The sequence below is a fragment of the Rousettus aegyptiacus genome, unplaced genomic scaffold (genome assembly GCF_014176215.1).
Source record: "Rousettus aegyptiacus isolate mRouAeg1 unplaced genomic scaffold, mRouAeg1.p scaffold_m13_p_17, whole genome shotgun sequence".
NCBI classification, from domain to species: domain Eukaryota; kingdom Metazoa; phylum Chordata; class Mammalia; order Chiroptera; family Pteropodidae; genus Rousettus; species Rousettus aegyptiacus.
The window spans coordinates 24,789,298-24,813,505 of NW_023416292.1; the positions used below are offsets into that span (position 1 = coordinate 24,789,298).

At 65.8% G+C, this 24,208-nt stretch overlaps 1 protein-coding gene across 2 annotated transcripts; it reads right to left on the minus strand.

Annotated features, from left to right (window-relative positions):
* Nucleotides 1-7,040: 7,040 nt before the first annotated feature.
* LMNA (lamin A/C) lies at nucleotides 7,041-23,949 on the minus strand. 2 transcript variants are annotated; one of them, XM_016166247.2, is made up of 13 exons: nucleotides 23,372-23,949; nucleotides 13,187-13,343; nucleotides 11,914-12,039; nucleotides 11,501-11,671; nucleotides 11,256-11,381; nucleotides 10,609-10,829; nucleotides 10,300-10,522; nucleotides 9,898-10,005; nucleotides 9,686-9,805; nucleotides 9,246-9,335; nucleotides 9,043-9,072; nucleotides 8,254-8,526; nucleotides 7,041-7,975 (listed from the first exon to the last, which is right to left on the minus strand). In XM_016166247.2, exons 1-13 carry the CDS (start codon nucleotides 23,725-23,727, stop codon nucleotides 7,949-7,951), a joined length of 2,028 nt encoding a protein of 675 aa, XP_016021733.2. In that variant the 5' UTR covers nucleotides 23,728-23,949; the 3' UTR covers nucleotides 7,041-7,948. The 2 variants fall into 2 exon arrangements, with proteins under 2 accessions (XP_016021733.2, XP_016021734.2); XM_016166248.2 differs by lacking the exon at nucleotides 9,043-9,072 and having other exon boundaries at nucleotides 23,372-23,946.
* Between the last annotated feature and the right edge of the window lie 259 nt (nucleotides 23,950-24,208).

Below are 24,208 nucleotides of genomic sequence, written 5' to 3' on the forward strand. Positions count from 1 at the left end.
CAGGGCTCAGTCCTGCCACACCCCCGCCTCCCATCCCCAACCCCAACCCCATCCCGCCTCACTGGTCCTCAGTCGCCATGGCGACCGCATCTCTAAGTGGGAGGGACTAGAATCTCCCCACATTCTTCCTCCTCCTACCGGGTGTCCCCCTGAGCCCCACCTTCTGCGGCTCCTGGGTCCACATGTGGAGGAGGCGGGGGCTCCAGATGCTGGGGGTGCTAGCCCCTGGGGGGGTCACCCTTCAGCCCCCCGGGCCCAGTGGCAGGCGGGCATTGCAGAGCAGCTGTGCCCCATCTGGGATCCGGGTCAGCTGGGGCCGGTTTCCCTTGCGGTGGGTCCTGCTGGGTCTCCCTCTTTGTGGAAATGCAGCACACGCAGGTGCGTCACACCTGGATGCCAGCCAGCCTGACCCCATGCAGACCGGGTTTGCCAGGGCGGGGGCAAAGGAGCACATAAAATACCTCTGCAAATGAGACGAGAGAAAGGGCCTCTCACCTGTCAAGAAGCCTAAGAAGCCTCTTCTATTACTAGCACCCCAACTTCGGTGGGAAGGGGCACCCCTTCTCCAGAAGCCTTTGCCTAACCCCTTGACCTATTAGGAAGGGAAGGTTCGTGCTAAAAGAGGAGAGATGGGGGGCGGACTTCGGAAGGGGCCCTCCAGCGGAGCAAAGCGGGCAGGGATGAGCCGGACGAGCCGAGCCCGCCTTCCCCGCCCGCGAAGGACAGACGCGGGCTGGCGTCTGGCTGGGCTCTGGGAGCTGGGCCCGTGTCCTCTGCCAGCCGTGATCCTGAGCGACCCTACTGACCCACAGGCCCTCCCGTCCTCGCTGGACTCTCGACGTCTTGGTAACGTGAGGAGTTGAAAAGCCCCGTCCGTCTAGGTCGGCCTGTCTCACGGAGCGGAGACTGTGGAAGGGGCGCCAGGCGGAGCGAGGGCCCCGGGCCCCAGGCGCGGTGCCTGCAGCTCGCGTGTGCGCCGGGGCGGGGCGCGCGCGCGCTCTGACCCACGCGGTGGAGTGAACCTGGCTCTGCAGCCTGCCCGCGAGCAGCGGCGGCTCGTGTGCAGACTCAGTCACAGTTCTAGGAAGAGTGAAGTGAGTGTACCCGTGATGTCCCGGGGCACAGGGTGTCAGAGGCCGGTCCGCTTCCCTCTCGGGCGCGGGCCGCGGTGACCGGCGAGCTTCCCTGTCTAGGGCAGGGCGGGAGGGCAAGGCCTGTGCAGAAAGCGGAAGTGGCCTCCGCAGGAGCTGCCGGCACAGCCCCCCATCCCCCACCCCATCCCCCCATCTCTCCATCCCCCTCCATCCCCCACCATCCCCCTCCGTCCGGACTCTGCCACCCTCAGCACCTCCTCGCACCCTCGGGTGCCTGCTGCGTCAGGGGCTTCAGGCCCAGGGCTGGGACCCGTGGTGGGAGGGGCGGCAATCGGGGTGGTGGGGGGGGCGGCCTGGAGGAAGGGGAACGCGGCTCGAGGCTTGTAACTGCAGACCCCACCCCGCCCCCTCCCTGCGAGCGGCTCAGACACAGTGTCCGGCTGCGATTCTGACTGACCCGAGGCAGTGAAGCTGGGGCCCACGATCCCCCCCACCCCCGGCTGCGCTTTATCCCATGCCCCCCGGGGGCGGAGTGGGGTGCGGCTTCTGAGAGCCTCTCTCTGGCCTTGACTCATGGAAACCACAACCTGAGGAAGGCACTCAGCTGTCCCCATGAGGGAGCAGGGACCTGGTCTTGCTGGTGGCCACGGCTAGAAACTTGCTGGGGTGGGCTGGACCCCCAGGTCCCCTGTGTCCAGTTGCCGGGGGTAGAGAAGGAAGGGGAGCCCCATCTCCCCTGCCACTCGCACACAACTCCATCTCCCCAGTTTGCCAAGCCTCAGTTTCCCCACCTGTGGGGAGACGGGGAGTGGGCGTCCTATAGCTTCCGCTGCAGGAGGGGCAGGGAGTGGTGGAGGGGGAGGAGACCCACACATCCTGCCCCCCCCCCAGGCTCTGCCCCTCAAACTCCTCCATGCCCCCAGTCTGAACCAGAGGACCGCCCGGCCAGAGCCCCCGAAACTATCCCCAAACGCCCGTGTCCCCAGTGCTAGGAGACCGGCATCCTGCACCCCATCCCAACCCAGGGACCCTGGCCCACTTTTAAGCCTTACCCCTAGCCCAGCAGTGGAGACCCTCACCCAGGCGTCCGAGACCTCCAGCGGAGTCCGCACCGGGCAGGGGTGGAGCAGAGGCGGGCATGGCGGGGGGCAGGGGGCCTGCCAGCTCCCTCTGGTGCCCCAGTTCCCAGGCGCCTCTTAAAGGGCCCAACGCGAATTAGCCAGGGGCAGCTTAAAGGAGTGGGTGTAGAGGAAAGTGGCGGGGGTGGGGGAGGATCAGGTTTGCCAGGGGCAGGAGGGCCAGAGTGGGGGGCCCAGAACCCCCTCCGCTGCCCTGGAGGGCCCCAGATTCCTCAGTCTAGTTTTCCCTCGTCTCATGGGACCCCCATGTTGGCCACCCAGCTTCTGACCACCACCTCCTTGGATCCTGGCCCCTGCTCCCCTTGGGGCCCTGCCCACTTCCTCCCCCATCCCCCACATTCGTGCCGCCTTGGTCTCCGGCGAGGGCCGCCAGCTGGCACTGAGTGGTACAAGGCACGGAGCATCGGCCCAGGATTGTGCAGCCTGAGGCCCGGCCCGGAGGGGGAGGGGCGCCTTGCCCTGCTAAGTGCCTCTGCGAGTCCACCGCTCGAGCAGAGAATGAGGGGGCACGGAGGTCTGGGGGGGGCTAAGAGACGCGGGGTCAACCCCTTCTCACCAAGTCCCTGATAGGGCGTCAGGTGGTGCCGTGGAAAGGGAAAATGACTTAGCCAGTTACGAGGGCCATGGAAGGACTGGGACAGCCGAGAGACAGACACAGATGAGGACAGGGACAAGGCCATGCCAGGGAGAGCCAGCCGCCGCCGGCCGCGAACTCCAGTGCTCACCCGCTCCTTCGCCCGAAATCCCTCTGGCTCCCCAGGGCCCTCGGCTGGCGGCCGGCGTGGGGCCCCCCTCCCAGCTCTGCGGTGTGGGAGCCACCCCACCCCACCCCCCGGCCCTGCCATCCACAGTGTCACTTTATCCACGCCTCCTACCTGCGGGGAACAACGCGGAATCACCTGGGACAGCTCTTCTCGTTGCCACCTGCTGGAGTTCTCCCCGTCTTCCCGCGCCCACCCACGAGAACCGCTGCTCCGTGCAGCGCCCGGGGCCTCTCGTACAGCTCTGGGGTGCCGCGGCGAGGGGTCCTGAGCCCCCCGCCACCAGCAGGCACACCTCCGGGGCCGGTCGCCTCCTCACTCAGGCGCAGAAACCGCTCGCAGCCAGCCCACCGGCGGTGAAGCGAGGGCTGGCCCCAGGCTCGGGAAGGACTTGGCAGCGGGCCTCGGGCAGGCTCCCGTGAGTCCCGCAGTCGGTGCCGGAACTCAGCGGGAGTGAGGGCTGCAGGTACTCTGGACGACGGAATGAACAAACACACCTGTGAACCTGTCCGGGGGAAGCGGGGAGGGTGGCGAGGAAGTGGCAGGACTCGGGGCGGGGAGGACAGCCGACCTTCGACCTTCGGTCGGCCGGGGAGGCTCTGCAGGGCGGTGACGTCTGAATAGAGACCCGGAGGAAACGAGGGACTGAGCCCGCAGATGCCCGACGGGACAGTGGTCCAGGGGCAGAGGAGGCCACAGCGCAGAAGTCCCGAGGCAGGCGTGTGCCGCGTGCGCTGCGTGTGCCCCGTGTGCCCCGTGCGCCGCGTGCACCCCGTGTGCCCTGTGTGCCGCATGTGCCGCGTGCGCTGCGTGTGCGCGGGCCCCTGGGCCGCCCCTGAGGCTGAGTGAGCGGGAGCCGGGGCAGTGAGAGACGAGGCGGGGGGCCGGCGTGCCCGGCGCTGCGAGCCGTCGCAGGGACCCGGGCTTTGCGCCGAGGCTGCAGGAAGGCTCTGGGGGCTCTGGGGCAGAGGGCGACCGCGCTGCCGAAGGCCCCTGCTGCCGCGGGAAGCCAGTCAGGATCTGATGCCATGGTCCAGGCGGCAGTCACAGTGCACTGGATTCCACGAAGTTTAAAAGGTGCAGCTGACAGGATTTGCCGACGGGCCGAGCATGTGGCGCGTGAGGGAAGAAGGCGGGTCGGCAGTGCGGACGGGAGACAGTTTGGGCAGAGCAGACTCGAGGGTGGGCAGACTCAGGATGTCGGTTCTGGACCAGTTGACTCAGAGATGCCACGAGGCCACCGAGTGGCCTTCACATATAAAGTTCAGGGCAAAGGAATGGGCTGAATCGCAAGCCCGGGAGTCACCAGTACGTGGAAAGTGCTTAAAGCCATGAGCCTGGACGGAGCCTCTCAGGACCAAGTGGAGGCAGAAAAGAGTCGAGCCCGGGGACACGCCATCTATTAGGGGCCAGGGAAAGGAGGAAGAGTCAGCAGCGTAGGCTGAGGACCAGTAAGGTCAAGGACGATGAAGACCGAGAAGTTGCCACTGGCCAGCAAGGTGCTGTCCACAGGGACCTTGACCAGAGCTGCATCTTTGGGATGAAGAAGGAGGCGGGTCAGCAGCGGGGTGAGGAGGGGGAGTTTGGAGAGAGAGGAGGATGTGTGGAATAGTCCCCTGGAGAGAGGGGCCATAGGCTGGGGACAGGAGAGCAGAGGAGGTAGTGCCGGGGGCGGGGCTGGGGTGGCCACGAATTTGAAGTAAGACCAGTCAGCGGGAGAACTGTCAGGATTCCATCTTCAGACGTGACCTGAAATATGTCGAGAAAAGTCATTCACAACTCTAAATTTACTGGAAACCACCAAACTCTGTGCTTTAAATGGGGAAGTCTTGTGGTGTGTGAATTCTCTCAGTAAAGCTGCTAAAAAAGAAAGAAAAAGGGCATTCATTGTGGCATTATTTATAATATAAAACTGAGACTTGGCGAAAAGTCCAGAGCAGGAGGGTTAAGTGAAGTGTTGTATAAACACTCGGCCACGGAAAAAGTGCATTCACGTAGCGAACATCCTTTATAAAACGTATGATCTTAAGAACCAACGTGAAAAAGATAATCTTGCCAATAGAAAGTGAGCAAAGCGGATACAAACATTCACACCTGAAGAAATGTGAATAATCAATACACGTTAATGGGAAAAAATTTTTCAAATTCTCTTCAAAGAAATGTCACTTGAAACAGTCATGAAAAATCACTGTTCTATCAAGTTGGCGAAGATCAACTCGGAGAAGAGAAGCTTGTGGTATTGGGAGGCGGGGGGGGGGGCGAGCTGTGCCACAGTGAGGGTGACAGTGGCTTTCTCAGAGGACGCTTGGCGATGCTATCGATGGACTTTATCCCCTGGATCCCTTTGACTCAGCCTGACCCTGTCTTGGAATTTATGTCATGGAAATTCCCAGAGATGTGCACAGATGTATATTTCAGGAAGTGTCGTTCGTGCCAGCCGGCAGAAAACTGTAAATGTAGGCCTGTATTTGAAAACTGAAAATAAAAATAAACGCTCAAAGCCTCCACTCATCAGGTCGCGGCGGTCACCGCCGGGCAGTGGACAGATGATAATTCTTCCTTGTGCCCCCTTCCAACCTCTCGGTAATAACGAAGCCTTAAATGAAACAGACGGAAGAGCCAGTGGTTTTAAAGTATGTTTATGAACTTTGGAATAACAGGGGGAAATGCTTGTGCCTGTAACTGTGAAAAGCGGAACCCACATTCAAGCCTCGGGTGTCAAGCGCGCGGGCTCAGGAGAAGCATCTGGAAGGAAATCAAGTCATCACGGGTCGCCTCTGGGCGATTGAAAAGGGATGACATTTTCCCCCCAGTTTTACTACACAGTACGTGTTATATTCTAACAACAAAATAAAAAAAAATTTTTTTTCCAAATAATCACATGTGGCCTGCTGAGTGCCACCTTGTGTCCTGAGCGTCATGTGAGGTGGACCACATGTGTGGAGGCACCAGCTCTGCCGCGTGACCGCTTGCAGCAGTTTTTGCTGGTTTCCTTATTCCCTCGGCCCTCCTCAGGAACAGGGACCTCGACCGCAGGTCCCAGTGCCCTCCCCCGCCCCGGCCCGGTGTCCCCACGCCCCACGCCCCACGCCCCACAATCCAGCCACCAAGCAGCAGGCTCAGCCGAGCGCCCGCAGCGCCGACGCCGCGCAGCCGCGGCGGGGCTCTGGCGCCGCCCGGTGGCCGGCTCGGGAAGTGCAGGCCTCGGAGGCTCCGCTCCTGCCGTCTGCCTTGCCCATAGTCCCAGACACGCTGTCTCTCCCTCAGGCGCGCAAGTCTTCTGCCCCAGTGTGAACTTATATTTCGTCATCACTCTGTTTGTTCAGAGAGGGAGTGCGATGTCGCAGGAGCCAGGGTTTGCAGCCGGAGCCCTTGGGATCCTGCCCACCTCCTAACTGTGTGGCCTTGGACAGGTGAACTCTGGGCCCATTGCCAGGGGCAGAGTGGACAAAACTAGCTCTGGGGACAGTGCGAGGGTGGGATGAGACCGTGCGGTGACGCCCTGGAACCAAAAGGGCCCCCGAGGGGCCGGTTACCGTAGCCTTTTCCCGTCGCGCGGCCTTTCCCTCAGTCCCCAGGTCCCTGCCCACCTGACACACCCCGGTCCCCGGCCGCATTTCTGACTCCCACTGCAGGGGCTTGTTCGCCGTTGCTGTCTTGGTCACTGCCCCTCTCCAAGCAGAGCAGAGCGGGGCACAGAGGGCCCCGGTCTGGGCCGCTGCTCACGGCGCTCAGCAGCTCCCACCCGCTCGGCCTGGGTCCACGACGTGCGCTCGGCTCACGCCGAGCTCAGGGGCCACGGCGACCGCGGGACGAAGGACCCAGGCAGCAGAGTCCACCTCCGAGGGACTCCCACGGCGAGCGCCCGCGTGGGGGCGTTGCTGCCGTCGCCGCCTCTGCCCGCCGGCCACCGCCTGGGTACCGCGGGCTCGTCCCGCCCACCCCAGAGCAGGGGCGGGGCCGAGCAGCAGAGACCGCACGTCTGCGTGTCTGTCCCTCAGAACAGACGGTGACGCCCACTGACAAAGACACCAAGCAGCCAGGGATAAAAACAACTAGTGTATTGATCTGCGGAGGAGAGAGGGGTGCAGATGGGAAGTGGGTAGCAAGGGGGTCCTTAGTGTTTGCCAGAAACCACTGCCACACGCCCTCCGCCCCCTCTCGTCGTCCTCCCGTGGGGCGGGCCCTGCAGGCTCCCACCCTCTTAGTGCGCCTCCCTCTCCCTCGCCCCCTGCACGCACTTGCCCTCGCCTCCAGTGACTGGGCAGCCGCACCCGGGCTCTGAAGCCGGGCGGAAGCTGGCGCAAACCAACATTTCTTCCCCCTCCTGTCAAACCCCATCTCCTTCCCATCTCTTGTCTACATAAAGTATAGAAAAAGCAAGCACAGCTGGTACCCGGGGGAAATCAAGTCACCCCGGGGTTAGGGGCAGGGATGGGGTGGGGCGGGCGGGCAGAGGAGCCGCGGCCAGGTGGCCAGGCGTGCTGGGCTGATGGCGGCCAGCCCAGGGGCCCAGCGCGCCCCTCCTCCCTTGGAGGCTGGCCAGGAAGGCTGCACACCTGCCTCAGGCACCATGTTTGTGGAATTCGGGGTGGGGGCAGCGGGCGGGGCAGAAAAGCAGAGCCTCGGCTCTGTGAAGGCCCCCCTGCCCCGGGCTCCTGGAGGGAGCCATCTTTGGTTTAAGGCAGATGCGGAGTTTCCTGAAAGCAGGGACAGTGGAAGGCAAATGGAGATAGATGCTATTTTTTTTTTCGCTTGTGTTTTTCCTTCAGTATAAAATCACTGTAGAAAATAACTTCTCTTAGAATAAAAAAAAAAAAAAAACATAGAAGAAACAACCAAAGGGGTATTTTCTTTGGCTTGAAGCCCCTCCCACGAGGTGCAGGGAGGCGGTGGGCGCGTCCGAGGAGGAAGCAGGAGGCCTCCAGCCCACCCCTGCCCGGCAGGTCCCGGATTACATGATGCTGCAGTTCTGGGGGCTCTACGGGAGGAGAGAAGGGGAGCGGCGTGAGCAGCAGCGCCCGGCCGGGACCGGCCCCCTTCCCCCGGCGGCAGCCCTGCGCGCGCCCTCCAGTCTGGGGCTCAGACAGGAGCGGCGGGGCAGGAGTGGACTGCCTCGAATCTGGGGCGGCAGGGGGAGGCTCCTACTCCCCCGGGCTGCGGAGGAGAAGGCTCTGCCCCGCACAGGGCCACCCCGTCCTAACCCCCGAGGACCAGGGTCCTCTGCCAGTAGGGTCTGGAGGCAAAGGGACAACTCACCTGGGTTCGGGCTCTGGAGTTGCCCAGGAGGTAGGAGCGGGTGACCAGGTTGTCCCCGAAGCTGCCACCCCCACTGCCCCCCACACTGCGGTAGCTGCGAGTGACTGTGACGCTGGACGCGGAGGAGCCAGAGGAGACGGATCCGCCCACCTGGGCTCCCGCGCCGCCGCCGGCGGACGCCTTTTCGGCAGGCTGCCCGCAGGTCCCGCACAGCACGGTGCGGGAGCGCAGATTGTACTCAGCGGGGTCGCCCGAGCCGCTGCAGTGGGAGCCCTGGGGAGGGAGACAAGGCTCAGGCGGGACGGCGAGTCCGGGACTGCCTGCTCGGGCGGAGCACCCCACTGCGGGCTCCTGCGGGCTGGGGCCACCGGGCAGGATGGCGGGGCCATGCAGAGGGGCGACAGGGCCTGGGAGGCTGGGCTGGCACGGTGGGCAGCAGGGTCAGGAAGACCCAGGCACGGGGCGGGCTGTGAGGCTGTCCTGGCTCCCCAGCTCAAGAGGGAGAGGAGAGAGGAGCAGGCTTGCGGGGCGGCGGGCATGCGAGAGGAACGGGAGGGCGGGGCCCAGAGAGGCCGGCCCTGCGGAGCGATGGGAAGAGGACAGGCATGCAGCAGGAAGGGGGGGACCAGAAAGGAAACGCATGCAACAGAGTGGGGGGAGAGAGGCAGGGCCGGAGGGGTGCCCCACGTCTGTCCTCCCGGACCCTTCCCGGGAGACGAGTCCAGACCCCGGCCCACTGCTCCCACGGGAGGACTCCATGGCACCGAGAGTTCCCGCTCCCTTCCTTACCAGAGTAGGGCGCCCAGCCACCTGGGGTCCCTGTTCAAGGTATGGGGAGGAGAGAGAAGAAGAGCCAGGGCAGCAAGTCAAGTTCCAAAACACTCTTTAATGACAAGTTTTTGCGTGGGGAGGCTGGGAGAGGCGGCCGGGCCTGGCTGGCGCCCGGTGTGGGTGTGGGTGTGGGCGTGGCCTCAGCGGCGGCTGCCACTCACGTGGTGGTGATGGATCATGTCATCTCCATCCTCGTCCTCGTCATCCTCGACCACAGTCACCGAGCGCACCAGCTTGCGCATGGCCACCTCCTGCCGGGGACACAGCCGGGCCCAAGGGTTAGGGGCAGGGCGGGGAGAGAGGCGGGCAGCCTGCCCCTCGCCCGGTCGGCTGCTGGCCTGGCCCTTGCGGTGATGGCAGGAATCAGTTTCCAGCCCAGAGGGACACCACCCGACTGTGAGGGCAGGAGCGTGCTCCCCCCTTAAGACCCCTTTGTCTACGTCCGGCCCCTCGGGCTGCTGGGGAGCAAGCTTCAGCTGGCCTTCTGGCCGGAGTTAGGGGCTGGGACTGCCCCAGGGCCGGGAGAAAGGGGTGCAGGCGGCTGGCTCTGGCGTGGCCGTGGGGACCCCTGCCCCGCAGAGGCCAGCCTGCGCATGCTCACCTCCCCGGTGGAGTTGATGAGGGCCGTGCGGAGGCTGTTGCCACAGCCCCAGGTGTTCTGAGCCTTCCACACCAGGTCGGTCGGGGGGCTGTGGGTGGCCCCAGCTCCTGCAGCCCAGATCTGCGGAGGGAGGATCAGAGAAGGGTGCTCACTCCAGCCACCGGTCCTCGAGCTGACCGGCGCCCGCCCAGAGTCCAGACCCCGGCACTCACCGTCACCACCTGCCCGGCCTTCAGGGTGAACTTCGGCGGGAAGCGGTAGGTCAGCAGGGGGTCATCTCCGTTCTGGCGCTTGATCTGCCAGTTGCCCATGGTCTGGTCCTGCCAGGAGGGGAGGACGGGGAAGGTCGGGTACGCCCGTCCACAGGCGGGGTTCACCTGGCTCAGGGACCCAGGCAGGTACCCCCTCCCCAGCACTGATGCCCCCAAGGGTAACAGCAGCCACTCGTGGGCAGTTCTGTGCGACACCCCGACCACTGTCACCTCCCCTGGTCAGAGTTCGGGGCTCCCGTTGGCGCGCATTTCACAGATGGGGAGACTGTTGCTCCCGGAGCCGAAATCACTTGCGCTGCGCGCCCGGCCCGCGCCCCCTCCGCGGCCCCCGCCCGCGCCTACCTCGCTGGACTTGTTGCGCAGCCGCACGAACTTGCCGTCCTCGTCCACCTCCTCCACGGCCACGCGCCCGCTGGTGCGCGCGTGCTGCGAGAAGCTGCTGCGGCTCTCGGCGGCCTCCAGCTTCCGCTTCTTGGTGGCGCTGCCCCCACCCTGCGTCTGGGACGAGTGGGAGGAGGCTCGGCCGCGGCTGCGCTGCGAGGTGGGGCTGGGGGACAGGCGGAGCCTGGGGACAGAGACGAGGTTGGGGGCCGGGTCCAGTTGGGGGCCACGTCAACGGCCTGCGAGCGCCCAGCCGCCTCCCCAACCCACCTCTCCTCCTCGCCCTCCAGCAGCTTGCGGTAGGCGTGGATCTCCATGTCCAGTGCCAGCTTGATGTCCAGCAGCTCCTGGTACTCGTCCAGCTGCTGCTGCATGCGCGCCCGCATCTCCGCCATCTCCCGCTCCTTCTCCGCCAGCAGGCGCCGGCTGGTGTCGCGCTCGCGGGCCAGGGAGTCCTCCAGGTCCCGCAGCTTCGCCTCCTTGGCTGCCAGCTGGGTGAGGGAGGCGGGGCTCGTGAGCACCCCAGGGCCCCGAGAGGACGCCCGGCCACCCTCCCCAGGCTGCCCTCAAGGCCTGTCACTGCCTCTGATTGGCCTGGGCTGGCCACCCGTTGGCCCCTCCCAGGGTCTGTCTGGAACCCCTGCTCTGGGGCCGGAACCTATTTCTGCCTCAGGAGAGGCTGGCCAGCTAGAGTCATGTGGTCACTTGTAACGCCTCACACCGGGGCTCCCGGCGGATCTACTGAGTCGGGAGGGTCGCGATGACCTCCATTTGCACGTGGGAAACCGAGGCTCTGGGCGGGCGGCTAGGGATGGTCCTGGAGCAGCATTAGCCTCGTGCCTCCGGGTCCCAGGCCCTTTGTCTGCGGTCCCTCAACTCCACCCGCCCGGCCGCCCGCGGAGGGGGCGGGGCCGCACCTGCTTCTGCAGCTGGCTGAGCTGCGCGGACAGGCTGTCTATGCGGATGCGGGACTGCTGCAGCTCCTCGTGGGCCGCGCCCACCAGGTTGCTGTTCCTCTCGGCCGACTGCCTGGCGTTGTCCAGCTGGGGTGGAGGGCGGCGCACAGGGTTAGGGCTGCAGGGCCCGGGAGGAGGCAGGGGCCCGCCTCGCCCCGGCCCGGGCACCCCCGGCCCCCCACCGGCCCGCTGCGGGTGGGCCGCACCTTGGCGGAGTAGGTCTTCTCCAGCTCCTTCTTGTACTGCTCCACCTGGTCCTCGTGCTGGGCCCGCAGCTCCTGCAGGGCGTCGGCCAGCCGGCTCTCGAACTCCCGCTGCTTGCCGTTGTCGATCTCCACCAGCCGCGTCTCGTGGCGGCGCTTGGTCTCACGCAGCTCCTGGAAGCGTCACACAAACCCAATGAGAGCTCGGTCCTCAGAGGCGGCGACCCAGCAGCCGGGCTCCCCGCCGGTCCCAACCCCAGGAGCCGCTGTCGGCAGCACTTCAACCTGGGAGATGGGCGCTGGTCGCCCCGCGCCCCGCCTCCCTCCCGCAGGGAGTCAGGCAGCTGAGCTCAGACCCCGCGGTCCACGTCCGGTGCCGGTGGCCGCGTGTCCCCGGCCCGGCCCGCAGTGCCTACCTCGCTGTAGATGTTCTTCTGGAAGTCCAGCTCCTCCTTCAGAGTCTGCAGCCTGTTCTCGGCATCGACCCGCCGCAGCATCTCGTCCTGAAGCTGCTTCTTGGCCTCCCCCAGGGCTGCCTCGAGCTGAGAGAAAGCGGCAGAGAACGTGTGAGCTGGGAGGGGGCTGAGGAGTGGGGAGTGGGCTGCACCCGGCGCGTCCCCTCGTATGTGTGGGACAGGTCCAGGGAGAGAGCCTCGGGCGCCACGGAGGCAGCGGTACCTCCTCGCTCACAGTAGCTACTCTGGGTAGGTACGGGTAGGTACGATGCTCAAAAAAGAGACCTCCCCTCCCCTCTGCCACAATCCAGCCATTGCTATGAAGGACACACGTCCCTGGTTTGGAGGGAACACCAGAGAGGGAAGCAACGTGCCAGGGTGGTAGACGGGGTTTGGGGGGGCCTCCAAGAGGCTGAGACCTGCAGGGCGGGGGTCGGGGTGCTGGGCAGGGGCTTGGCCAAGAGGAGATGCGCTCTGAGCTGCCATGAAAAGAGCCTCTGGAGTGTGAGCAGGGGGCCTCCTTCTTAGATTTCACCCTAGAAGGCACAGACAGGCTGGCTGGGGAAGGGCCAGGGGGCGGGGTGGAGCCGGAGGCGGGAGACCGGGGGAGAACCCGCCCGGCTGGGCTCTGCGGTCAGCCCGCGGGCACCTCCCGGCTGTGGCGGCGGGGCTGGGAGGGAGGGGACAGAGCCCAGGACGGAAACTGGGCAGTGGATGAGCCCTGGCCCTGCGCTAAGCAGACGAGGCCGGGAAACTGGGAACGAGCCGGCTTCCTTGATTCCGTTCCTAGCCCGTGACGTGAGAAATTAGAGAATGGAGTAGACAGCGAGGTGTTTTGAAAGTAAAGACCACCAAATAAACACGTGCCGCGCACTGAAAACACGCGTCCGTGTGCGGCTGAGCACCAGCTCCCGCCCGGGGGCTCCGCGGACGGCGCACGCTCCTCTCCTGTCCCCCGGAGGGGGACAGCTCTCTGTAGGAGGGCCAGCCAGGAGGGGACCAGGGCCAGGCGCCAGCCCCTGCAGAGTCAGGGGGACACGGCCTGCGGATTACATTAGCGTCACTGTGCCAGACATGTGTGCTCGGTGGCAAAGGGGAGGAAGTGTGGCCGTCAGGAGCCACGATGCCAGGACAGGCTGCGGGGCCGGGGCACAGGCCGGGCCAGGCACCCCCTGGGCGCCTCCGGGGCAGAGAGGGAGTGTGCGTCTGTGGGGAGGGGGAGCGGCGGGGTCACCTTGGCCACTTGGCCCCGCAGGTCATGCAGCTCGCCCTCCAGCGTGCGCTTCTCGCTGAGGGCTGTGCTCAGCGCGGCCTCCTTGGAGTTGAGCAGAGCCTCCAGGTCCTTGAGCCGGGCCTGGGCGGCCATCAGGTCTCCCTCCTTCTTGGTATTGCTAGGGAAGCAAGGGGAGAGTGGGCGTAAGGGGAGGAGTCTGTGTCCCTAGAGAGAGCCCGGTCACTTTGCCAGAGGTCAGCTGCGGCCGGCTCTGCTGTTCCTCCAGCCGCCAGGAGAGGGCGTCCTGGGTTTTGGTTCCTGGCTCCCGCCAGCCTCTGGGCCTGGACTCCCACTTCCCCACAGTCCCCAAAACCCCTTTCCTGCTTCCCCACCCTTCCCATGACTCAGTGCTCAGGAACGTGCCTGGGGCCAAGGGCAGAGCGTCCCAGGGGATGAATGCTTTCCCTCTCTGCTCCTGCTCTTTTCGAAGACACAGGGCCACCTTTGTGTTGGCCCACACGAGGCCTTAACCATCTCCTCCCAGGCTCCACCCACGCTGCATTCAGCCACGCCTCCCTGCCTGCAGGCACCCAGACGGCCGGGCTCCCAGGCGGGGGTCTTTGCGTCCCCAACAGTCGGGGCCCCAAAGGTGCCGGTCGCCACTCCTAGTCCCTTCACAGTCTGGGGACTGTGGGGGTTCGGAAAGCCTGGTGACAGGTCAGGCAGAGCTGAGGAGGACAGGAGGTGTGGTGTGGACCGTCCCCTGACTCAGGTCCCGTCTGGGCCCCCTTGTCTGGGCAGAGCACAGGGGTTCCGGCCGCCCTGCCTCTGCCCCATCAGAGCCTGTTCCATCTACCAGAGTCCTCAGCCCCGGCTCCACACGCGGCCCCCCAGGGCTTGGGGCTCCCCTCGCCTCAGACCAGGAGCTTAGCTAGGACCCAGTGAATGCTCAGCCGCCGCCAGGCCCTCCCCTTTTCTAGGCCCCCCGATCAGTTTTGCGGGACACCAAACTGGAGAAGTAGAGGGGTCCCACTGCTTTAAAACCTCTGGGGAACCCGAGAACCCTCCAGATGTCACGGTCCGTGACAGTGTCTGGGGAGAGGAACCAGGGGCTGCGGGCACGCCACGGGGCCTGTCCCGGCCACCATCTGCAACACATCGGTCTCTCAGGAAGAGCCTGCCACGGCAGATGGAGGAAAAGAAAACCAGACGTGGGCAGGGAAAAAATCCTGCCCTGGAGAGGAGGAGCGTGGCCCTGCCAACATTCTTCTCCCGGCTCAAAGGCGCTAAGCTCTGAGACGTCGCAATGCACTGCGAAGCGGAAGGGAGAGGCCGAGACCGAGGCCTTGTCCTCCAAACACCTTCGGAGATTCAGACGGGAGCCCCCTTCGGCGGGGCTGCACTGGGAGGGGACGGTGACGTCCAGACAGGCCCAGAAGGACGTGCACACCTGGGGAGGGGCCCCCCGCCTGCACGCGCGCTCCCGTCTGGGCCTCTGGCCACCTCAGAGCAAGCTGCTTGATCAGCGGTGTCTGCCTGTGTGAAAGCAGGCCCTTCCAGAGCCGGAGGATGTCTCCCCCACTCCGTCTCAGCCAGAAAAGCTAAAAATAAAGTCAAAACCCAGCTCAGGTTTTGGCTGCCATCCGGCCCAGCCCCTGGCTGGGAGCACAGCCCCAACTTTCCATGACTTCAGAACTTTTCCAAAGCTGAGGCAGCTGCAGGGGGAGGCGGGAAAAAGGAGGGAAACCGCTGACGGAGGTGGTGGGGGGGGATGCAGGACCCGGGTCGCCGCCGAGGCTGGCAAGGCCTCCCAGGAGCGGCCTGCACCCTGGCCAGCCAGCGGCCACAGCCGGCCAGCGGGGGGCTCCCGGAGTCTGGAGAGCTAGGGGGAGCTTAGAGTGGGTCCAGCTCGAGCTCCTCCTTCGACAGAGAAGGAAACTGAGGCACAGAGGGGCCGGCGTTGACCGCGGCAGGGACTGGGTCAGTCCCTTCTGGCTGCTGATCAGGGCCCCCCTGCCACCTCGCTGCTTCCAAAGCCACTACTCCAGAGAGAGCCGAGCGCCAGCGGGAGCAAGGGCCCGAGCAGCCGGCCCGCCCCGAGAGAGGCCGGAGGGCACGATGGCTTCGGGAGGCAGCTCAAGGGCATCTCTCCTGGTCCCGGGAGCGCCCAGCAGACGCCGACCACCCAGGAGACAGGTGCACCGTCCCTGCCGGCAGGGAGCGCCCAGCTGAAGCACTACAGAAACTCGCCCTTCAGTCTACTCTCCTCATTTCCTGCTGCCCCCCCCCCCAAGCGGGGTGGCGGTAAGAATAACAACACGATGCTGGAGCCGACTAGGGACCAGGTGCTGCTCCCGACGGCACGCTGTTAACTCGGTCTACACAGCTGCCCTACGTGGCGGCCCGGGGGCCCCTGCTGTGAGGCTGAGGAAACCCGGCGGAGCGCTGTGCGGCCCCACACCTGTCACGCTGTCCCGGCCTCCAGAGAGGTGGTGGCCACTTCCCCTTCCCTCCTGGACGGGATGCCTGGCAGGGCCGGGCCGCCCTGCCCATGAGGGAACCGAGAGCAGGGAGGGAAGTGGGGCCTGGGATGAGCCTCCGCGGCTTCCTCGGCCAGGCGGGGGCTCCCCCAACTGTGGGGCAGGAGCCACTGGCGGCTCATGACTCAGACTCTAGGGCTGTGGCCAGGGAGCCACACGCACCCCCCGAGGCGGCTCCCCCAGCCCGTCCCCAGGCCCAGCCACCCTAGATGGGACCTGGGACAGACACTGGCCAGGGGCGCCGCCCGCAGCGGGGCGCTGCCTGTGCCGAGGGCACTGGGAGCTGGCAGCGGGCGCGCGGGCACGTGCCGACCGCGGACACTGGCTTGGCAGGGGCACAGGGCGCGGCAGGCAAGGGCGACAGGGAAGGGTGGGAACAGGGGCTCTGCAGGTGACTCATCCTCAGGCAGACAATGCCCGGGCAGGGGTCGGGAAGTCCTTTAGTGCCCACAGGGGACCTGGCTCTGCCCGTGTCCTGCTTCGCGCCATGCCCGGGAGGGGGGGCGCTTGGCTCTTCTTCGCATCCAGGTTCCCTAAGCTCTGGGCTGGCCACATCCCAGCGGCCTCGTAGGCAAGAAGGGCTGGGCATCCTGTTGCTGACTCTTCCCACGGCTGGCAGATCTGCGCTCCGAGGCGGGGTGGGGGGGTGGCGGGGTGGGGGCGTGGGGGGCAGGGCAGCGAAGGACGCACGCGCGCGGGGACTGGGGGCGGGGCCTGCGTGGCGGCCGCTGGCGGGGAAGCCCAGCTGCAGGCCTCTGCACGCCAGGCTCTGGGGGCTGCTCTGGGGAAGGAAGGCGCCCAGCACCGCAGAGGGGCTGGGTGGGCGCGGGGCCAGGCGCTGACCCGCCCGCTGAGTCACCCTCCTCAGCCCGGCTCATGCCAGATATGGAAGCCGCAGGCCCGTTGGGCCCGGATGCCAGGAGCGAGCTGCTAGGCCTGGAGAGGCGGCCCCCATTTCCTTCCCCGGCTGAGGAAGAGACAAGAGGAGCAGACACACGGGCTAAAATAAGAAGTGGGAGGGGAAGACGGCCAAGGGGGTTCCCTCAGACCCGCCCCGGTCCTCGCAGGGGACACCCCTCGGCTCCCCCAGCCTCACCGGCCCACGGAGTTCCCCATGGCTGCACCTGCGGGAGGCCCTAGGGGGCAGCGCAGGGGGCAGAGGCCGCTGAGCCCCTGGGCACAGCTGCCTCACGGGAAAGGGCGCCCCCTCTGGTCGGGCAGGGCAGGGCTCGCTGGATGGCGGGGCCTCTGCCCTCCTGGCTTAGGCGCAGCCCTCTCCATCCTCCCTTTGTCCCAGCAAGTCCTCCCACTGCCATACGGCACCCCCCCAGTCTCTCCAAACCCAGCCCCACCTCCTGGAGGCCACCTCAGCCCTGCCCTGGAGCCCCGCCCGGGCCGCACCCCACTCCTCTTCCCAAAGGCGTCCACCTGCCGTTTACCTGCTGGCCTATTCTCTCTCCACTTACGAGGTCTCTCTGGGGTTTTCCTGCATGTCCCCACATGCCCTAACACTATGAGGTTCGTATGCTCGAGGTTCCCAGGGGCCCTCCTCCTGGACCAGCTCCTGCTCCTCGCGGACAGGGAGACTGAGGCCTGAGCCAGGCGAGCGGACACTCAGAGCAGGCTGGACGGAGCACAGACAACGGCATGATGCACGCGGGGGGGGGGGGGGCAGAGAGTGGCCTCGCGAAACCCCTTCCACCTCGCGACGGTGTGTGAAGCGGGTGGTGTGATGCCCCCGAGTCCCAGCCCCCACGGCGTGGTCCGTGGTCATCCTGGGTCTGCCCTCGCTTTCGGGTGAGGGCGGGCGTGGGAAGGCTGGATGCCTGGCACTCGAGTGAGTGAGGGGGCAGGTGTTCGGGGACGTAGATGCCCCCCGAGCCTTCGCCGAGCCCCACCCTGTGAATTTGGGATGTTGCACCCCCAGAATGCAGATGGTAGCCCCCCAGTGTACTCCGCTCCCGACCCCCCCACACGGGCCCAGGTGCCCACAGCGTCTCCTGGGTGTGACCCCGCCACACATGCTCAGGGACCGAGGCCAGCCGGTCCCCTTCCCGAGCCGCCAGGCTCCCAGCTGTCCTCCCCGCAGACAAAGGCGGGTCTTGATTCCAAGGGGGGGGGGGAGCCCTGGTGCCGAGCGGGGGGCGGGATGCCTGTTGACATGTTCGGACAGGGGCCTGGCAGGGGGCCCGGCCTGAGTCACAGCTGCTGGGTGCATCGGCGTGGCACTGTACAGAGGCAGGGGAAGCCTGCGGCCACGGCCGGGGTCCTGGGGTCCTGGGTAACAGGCGGCGGCTTCCTGTCCAACCGTCCCTCAAGGGCCCTGCCAAGCTCTACTGTCCTTCCCCCTGGCCTTTCTCCAGAAATCATTCCAGTGTTGTCGTCACGAAAATGCCGGGGTAAGGCCTAGGGACAGGCCAGAAGAAGTGGGGGCATGGAGGAGATAGGGGTGGCCTTGGGGCAGCCAGGCCATTCTGGGGGTGGGCGGGGGGAGGGAGGGAAGCCACTGGCCACGGGGAAGGATCCCCACGAGGAGGCTCAGCAGCGCCTTCTGAGGACGTGGTAGCCCCCCACCTGGCGGCTCATGGGTATCAACCCTGGCAATGGCGGGAGGGGGTGGAAGCCACACCCCAAGATTCAGAACGGCAGTGGGGGACGACCTGGGAGCTCCGGTCGCTCCGCATTCCAGCTCAGCCTGGGCCTAGGCCGTGCAGCTCTCCTCTCGGCCGGCAGAGGGTGCCGGTGGCAGTGCTGGGCCGGGGGACCCTCGGCGGCCCCAACCGCCTCCTCCCTCTGGCCCAGAACCAGGCCCCTCGAAACCAAGGCGTCAGGTCCCCTGAGCCAGCCCAGAAGGGACTCCTGCGTCCGAGCCCCGTCCATATGTCTCCCGTCTGATTCAGACTCTCATCTCTCTAGCAAGAACGCCAACCCCGTTCTCAAGGAAAGGCCACCTCTCGGCACTTTCTCTGACCGGACAAGCCCAGGGTCCCGCGTCCTGTCTGCACGGCTCTACCATGACTCAGCTCCTTTGCTGGGCCTGAGACCCCAGCCAGTACTCCGCCCGGCTTCCACAGGGGGGATCCGGGCTTTCTCTCCCACAAAGAGAGGGGGACCCCTGCAGCTCCGCCTCCTTCCCAAACTCTGTCCCCTTCCTTGAGGGACTCTCAAGGGCCAAGGGCTCCTCATAGCCCAGCCTCGGGGTTGGGGAGACAGAAGGGGTGCGGCGGGGGTGGACGGTGGGCAGCTCAAGGTCACGCGGTCCCTCCGTGAGGCTCTGGGCACGTGCTGCCTCATCCCGGCCAGCTCTAAGTGGCCGTCCCGCCTTTCACAGGGCCTCCCTCCTGTCCCCAGCACAGGTCACTGGGATGCTCCCTCTCCTGACACAACCCTTCCAGGGCCCCAAAGAGAGGCGCAGAAAGCAAAGTGTACTTTCCTTCCAGGAGTAAAGACAAAGCGCAGCCCAGAGCGATAGCTAACCGTGTCTCACACTCTTTCTTTGACAAGGACGGAGGGTGTCAGGACCTCATTCCACAGCTTGTGGGAAATAATTCTATTGAGAACAGCACTGGCTATTAATTACGTTCGCATCCATCATACTTGGTTTTGATATTTACGGCTTGGTATTTTAGAGGACTGTGCTCTTGCCGCGTACGCCACTGTGCTGGGAAACCCGAGGCATCTCCAGAGACCTTCTGCTCTAGCCTCTTTCTTGCTGAGGAAATCCAGAGAGGGAAGTGCCTTGCTCAAGGTCACACAGCAGTTTAGCGGGAGGGCCAAGCCTAGAACTAAGGACACCAAGGCCCAGGGCTGTTTCCACTCCCTCATGCCACCTGTCACCAGGCCTCTTGCTAAGGGAAGGGACCCTGCAGCCTCCCCCAAGAACCTCTCTCGGGGAGACTGAAGGACGCCAGAGCTCAGCCTGCGTCCCCATCAGTACTGGGGCCCGAGCAGGGAGCAGCTGGGGGAACTGCCCCGGCCCCTGGGCCTCCGAGCCAGACCCGGTCTGACTGTGTTCGCCGCTTGAGGCGGCAGGGGCTGGGGAGGGGGCGGGGAGCAGAGCAGACGCACACTTGGCAGGTGAGGGTGTCTCCTCCCAGCTGTCTCCCCAGCTGTCCCTGGCCCCAGCCCTGACACGGAGCTACCGAGCTACTGAGCTACCGGATCGCTGGGGGTGGGACTGAGAGTGGGACTGCGGGCACGTCCCACTCGGGAGGGGTCTCAGACTGCTGGAGGCCAGGGGCAGTACCACCCGGGGCATCGATCGTGGCAAGGCAGCCGGGCCTAGTGGGAAGGGCCGGCTCCAGCTTCTCTTGGCTCCCTGAGCGCTGCTCAGCCCCAAGGTTTAGCTGCGCCTTTGAATCAGAATGTGGGCTGGGGGTGGGGGACAGCGCTTAACACCCCCATAACCGAAGGAGGCTCCTTTCAGGTGACGACTGGGGCCCAGGTTGCCTCCAAGGCCTCCCTCCAAAGGGCATCGCCTCCTCCAGCTCCAGGCAGACGAATCCCGTGGCGGGAATCGCCAGCTTCCCAGAGCTCTGTGCGCTGCTCGGTGGCCTGGCGGGGCCCTAGGTCTCCCAGGTCCAGGTCCGGGTGGAGGCTGCCCTTCGAGTGCAAACAGGCCCTGGCAGGACAGCAGAGCACTGGTCGCAGACCAGAACCTCCAGACTGCAGAGTGAGCCCTGATCACCCCGACCCTCCAACCTGTCCCTGACGCTAAGCGTGTAAGCTAAGGTTTAGTTTAGTGGTTTGAGCACTTGACTCAAAGTCAGGTCTGAGCCTGTGCTCAAGTCCTGACCCGTCACCCCCTTGCTGTGTGACACGGAACAAGCCTCTACACCTCTCGGGCCTTTGCTGTCCTTATCCTGATGGGAGCCTGGATGCACCTGGGCCCGCCTGTCCCCACTGGGGCTGCGTTCCGGGCAGGCAATCCAGGAAGTCGTCGAGCACCGGGCCTCGTCCGGAGGGAAGAGGCGCTTCTGCTTTGTGGGCCCGGGATATCCCCACTTCTGACTCAGCTTCCCCCACCAGTTCCTTCTGGCCGGGCACAGGCCCTGGTGCCACCCGCAGCCCAAGCCCACAACTCCAGCCCCAGCCGGAAGGCCGCTCGTGCACCAAGCCTGTCGGAGCCCGGCTCCCGGCCGCCAGGCCCTCAGGAAGGCGGCGGAGGAGCAGCCCACTGTACTGCGGACAGCGGGAGGCAGGGGTGGCGTGGAGAGCCAGGTGTTCAGGCCCCCACCCCTCTTTTTAAGACATCTGCTGTCTCCACCCTGTGTCCCACTGTCTCTTGTAAAGCCACCGGGGTGGGAGGGAGGGGGGCAGAGTCTGAGTCATGCGCCCAGCTGTCCTGCCCGGGGCGGGGCCCAGGTCCAACCCGGACCCCAGGCAGGCTTTCCCTGGCACGTTCGATGTGCAGCCTCTCGCTGCACCGAGGCCCCAGAACAGGAAGAATGTGTGAAGGTGTGTTTGTGGCTGGGGGGGGGGGTAGTGTTTGGAACCTGTAACCCAGCTAACAAGAGGGCGCCCCAAACCCTTGGGTGTGGTCGAGGTGCCCCGGCTGGGCCTGGATCCCGCGGACAGCTGTGCATCTCGGCCCAAAGCCTGGCCCTGAACTCTGAGCTCTAATTAAACATTAAGCCAGACACTTCTGCCCAGGCCTTCGTGGGAGAAGCCGGGGCACCACCGTCCTCCTCTCCCAGAGTCTTCACCCCACTTGCCTCTGCCTCTCCGCGCCCAGCAGCAGCGAAAGAGAGCGACAAACCCTGGCTCCTCCCACTGGGGACACACGAGGGGACTGTCGCCCCAGCCCGAGCCCTCTCTGTCTCCACCCTGCCACTCGTCAGCCCGGGATCCAGGTGTACGGACCCACCCCCCCTTTCCGGAAGCCCAGCCCCCCCAGCCAGGATCAGCGGGGGAGAAGACAGGCAAGTGGCTAAATATAACGGGCACACACACCACCCCCTCCCCTGCCCCACAGGGCACACCCCTGTGCGCGTCCCAGGCCCAGACAGCTGCACGGAGAGGCAGAGACCCGCCCACGCGGCTGGCTTCACACGAGGCCAGTCTCCACTCGCCACCGAGAATGCCCCTCACGGGGACCTGCGATGGGGCTCCGGGGGCCCGGCGGGTGGGCTGAGAACACAGCCACTCTCGGCGATTCCCCTGGCTTGCCTCCTGTCTGTCCTGCTAACTGAATTGTCCCTGTCACTAATGAAAGAGACAGGGGCCACCCCTTTCAGCTGAAGTGAAAGTCAGCCGGCTGGGTCCCCACGCAGGTTCCCCTACTCCTCGCCTGGGGGTGACCATGACGGGCACAGCCACCACGCCTGGGCTGGGGCCTGCCGAGGGGTGTGAAGAGCAGAGACTGCCCAGATGCCTCTAAGAGGAGGTCTGGAGGAGACGCAAAGGGCGAGACCCCGGGTCGTCAAACCACAGCCGCGCCACGCCCAGGGACCACCGGGCACCACGGAGCCCTCTGGCCTGGGTCTCCAAGGAGACGAGGGCCGTAGACAGGGGTAGACCCAATTCTTGGGGGGCTGGAGGAGGGCCCAAACTTCCAGGCTCCAGAGGCCTTTTTAGAAAAGAGGGTGGAGCCAGGCAGGGTGGGGCAGGGTGGAGCAGGGATGGGTGAGGTGGGCGTGGCCTGTAGCTCCCAACGGCTGGATTTCAAAAATGTCGCTGTATTCCAGCAGCATATTAAAGCGAAGATCGAAAAGTCAGAGGCTGAGAGCACGGGCCAGAGCAAAGTCTGCGCGGCTCGCCTGAGAGAGCGAAAGCGTTCAGCCCAGGGAGGTGGGCAGAGAGGGACAGAGCCCCGAGCCCTCCAAGACGCGGGCGGAGCGCCGGGGGGCTGGGCCGGCCAGGCCTGGGCGGGCCGCGGCTTGGCGAGGTGGAGCCTCGCGCGGTCTCCCTCCGCCCTCCCGCCCTCCCTCCCTCGCATTCCTGGGCCAAGCAGGCCAAGGGCTGTGGGAGTTGAGGGGGAGCCCGGAGCCGGCCGGTCTCCTGGAGCAGCCGGGTCGGCCTGTCGGGGCCCAGGGAGGGTCCTAGGCCCGCGGGGAGTCAGGAGAGAGTCTCAGCTCTTAAAAGGAACCTTGGAAAGGGTCGGGCCAAGGGGACACCTCCATGCCCCCGTAGGGGAGACAGGGGTCACTCTGCCTTGGTGACCCCTCCACAGCACCACTGGACACCTGCCAGCCTGGGGGCTCTGTCTTGGTGGACATCACGTGTTCAGAGCCAGGCCCGGCAAAACTGGCACGGCGCCAAGCCTGCCAAGAAAGTTCTGACAGGGCCCTTTCGCCCAGTCGGCCGCGACCAGGGGCGCCCAGAGTCCGCAGGCCTGGCAGGGCCAGTTCTACTTGGTTCAAGCCCTCCCCGGGGCTCCGGATGGCTGGCGAACCATACCCTGGCTGAACGTGGGCCTGCCCACTGCCGACTCGGCCCTGAGCCCCCTCCTTCCCGCCCCCCCCTTCCTTGCGTACCCCACCCTCTCCTAGGGACCCTGCTGCTCTGCCTTGACGGGTTCCCTTGGCACTACCCGGCACCCGCTGGGGCAGTTCTGGGCAGGGACGAGACACTAAGGCAAAGTTAGCAGCTGCCGTGGGCCCGAGCAGGGGTGACCAGTCCGCCCACAAGCCGCCACCTGGGCACGCCGCCACCTGGGCGCACTCACCGCGCTTTGAGCTCCTTAAACTCCTCGCGCACTTTGCTCAGCTCCAGCTGCAGGCGGGCGCGCTCCTTGGCCACCGAGTCGAGGGTCTTGCGGGCATCGCTGAGCTCGGACTCGTAGGCGGCCTTGATGCCGGACACCTCGCGGCTGACCACCTCCTCCGACTCGGTGATGCGAAGGCGCAGACCCGCATTCTCTGTCTCCAGAGATCGCACACGGTCGATGTAGACCGCCAAGCGGTCGTTGAGCTCCTGCAGGTCCTCCTTCTCCTGCAGCCGGGTGATGCGGGTCGGCGACAGCGGGGTGGAGCTGGTCTGCGCCCCGCTGCGGGTGGCGCGCCGCTGGGACGGAGTCTCCATGGCCGGCAGGGTGGCAGCGCTGCCCGCAGGGCAGGGATCGCGGGAAGGGCGCGGGGCTCGGGCCGAAGGACAGAGAAGGCTCGGGGTCGGAGCGCGCCGGCCGGCTGGCTGTCGGCTCACTCCTGGCAGGCGTGGGGACCCGGGCCGGCGCTGTCAGATCTGGGATCCGGGTTGGCTGCGGCGCTCCCGCGAACACTGAGTCACCGGCGTCTGGGCAAAGGCTCTAATAGGTCCTAGGAATGGGAGGAGGGGCCACCGCTCTTAAAGGGGCCGTCGTATCGCACACCCACAGGGGTGGGGGGGTGGGGGCGGGAGTGGCGAGCGGGACAGAGGACTGCCCAGCCGCCGCGGATCGGGCCCCACCCTCCCCCGCGCACCCCAGCCGGTCCGGGGCTTTGCAGAAGCGCGCGTCTTGGTTCCTGCCTGCTCTGAGCTCCCGGCTGCAAGCTTGCCCCCTCTGCCTCAGGCCTTGGGCATGGAG

Coding starts and splice junctions, on each gene's coding strand:
- LMNA (XM_016166247.2), bottom strand. CDS start 23,727: ATGGAGACTCCGTCCCAGCGGCGCGCCACCCGCAGCGGGGCGCAGACC. Junction 11,672..11,913: donor AGAAGAACATCTACAGCGAG/GTAGGCACTGCG, acceptor TGACGCTTCCAG/GAGCTGCGTGAGACCAAGCG. Junction 11,382..11,500: donor AGAAGACCTACTCCGCCAAG/GTGCGGCCCACC, acceptor CCTCCACCCCAG/CTGGACAACGCCAGGCAGTC.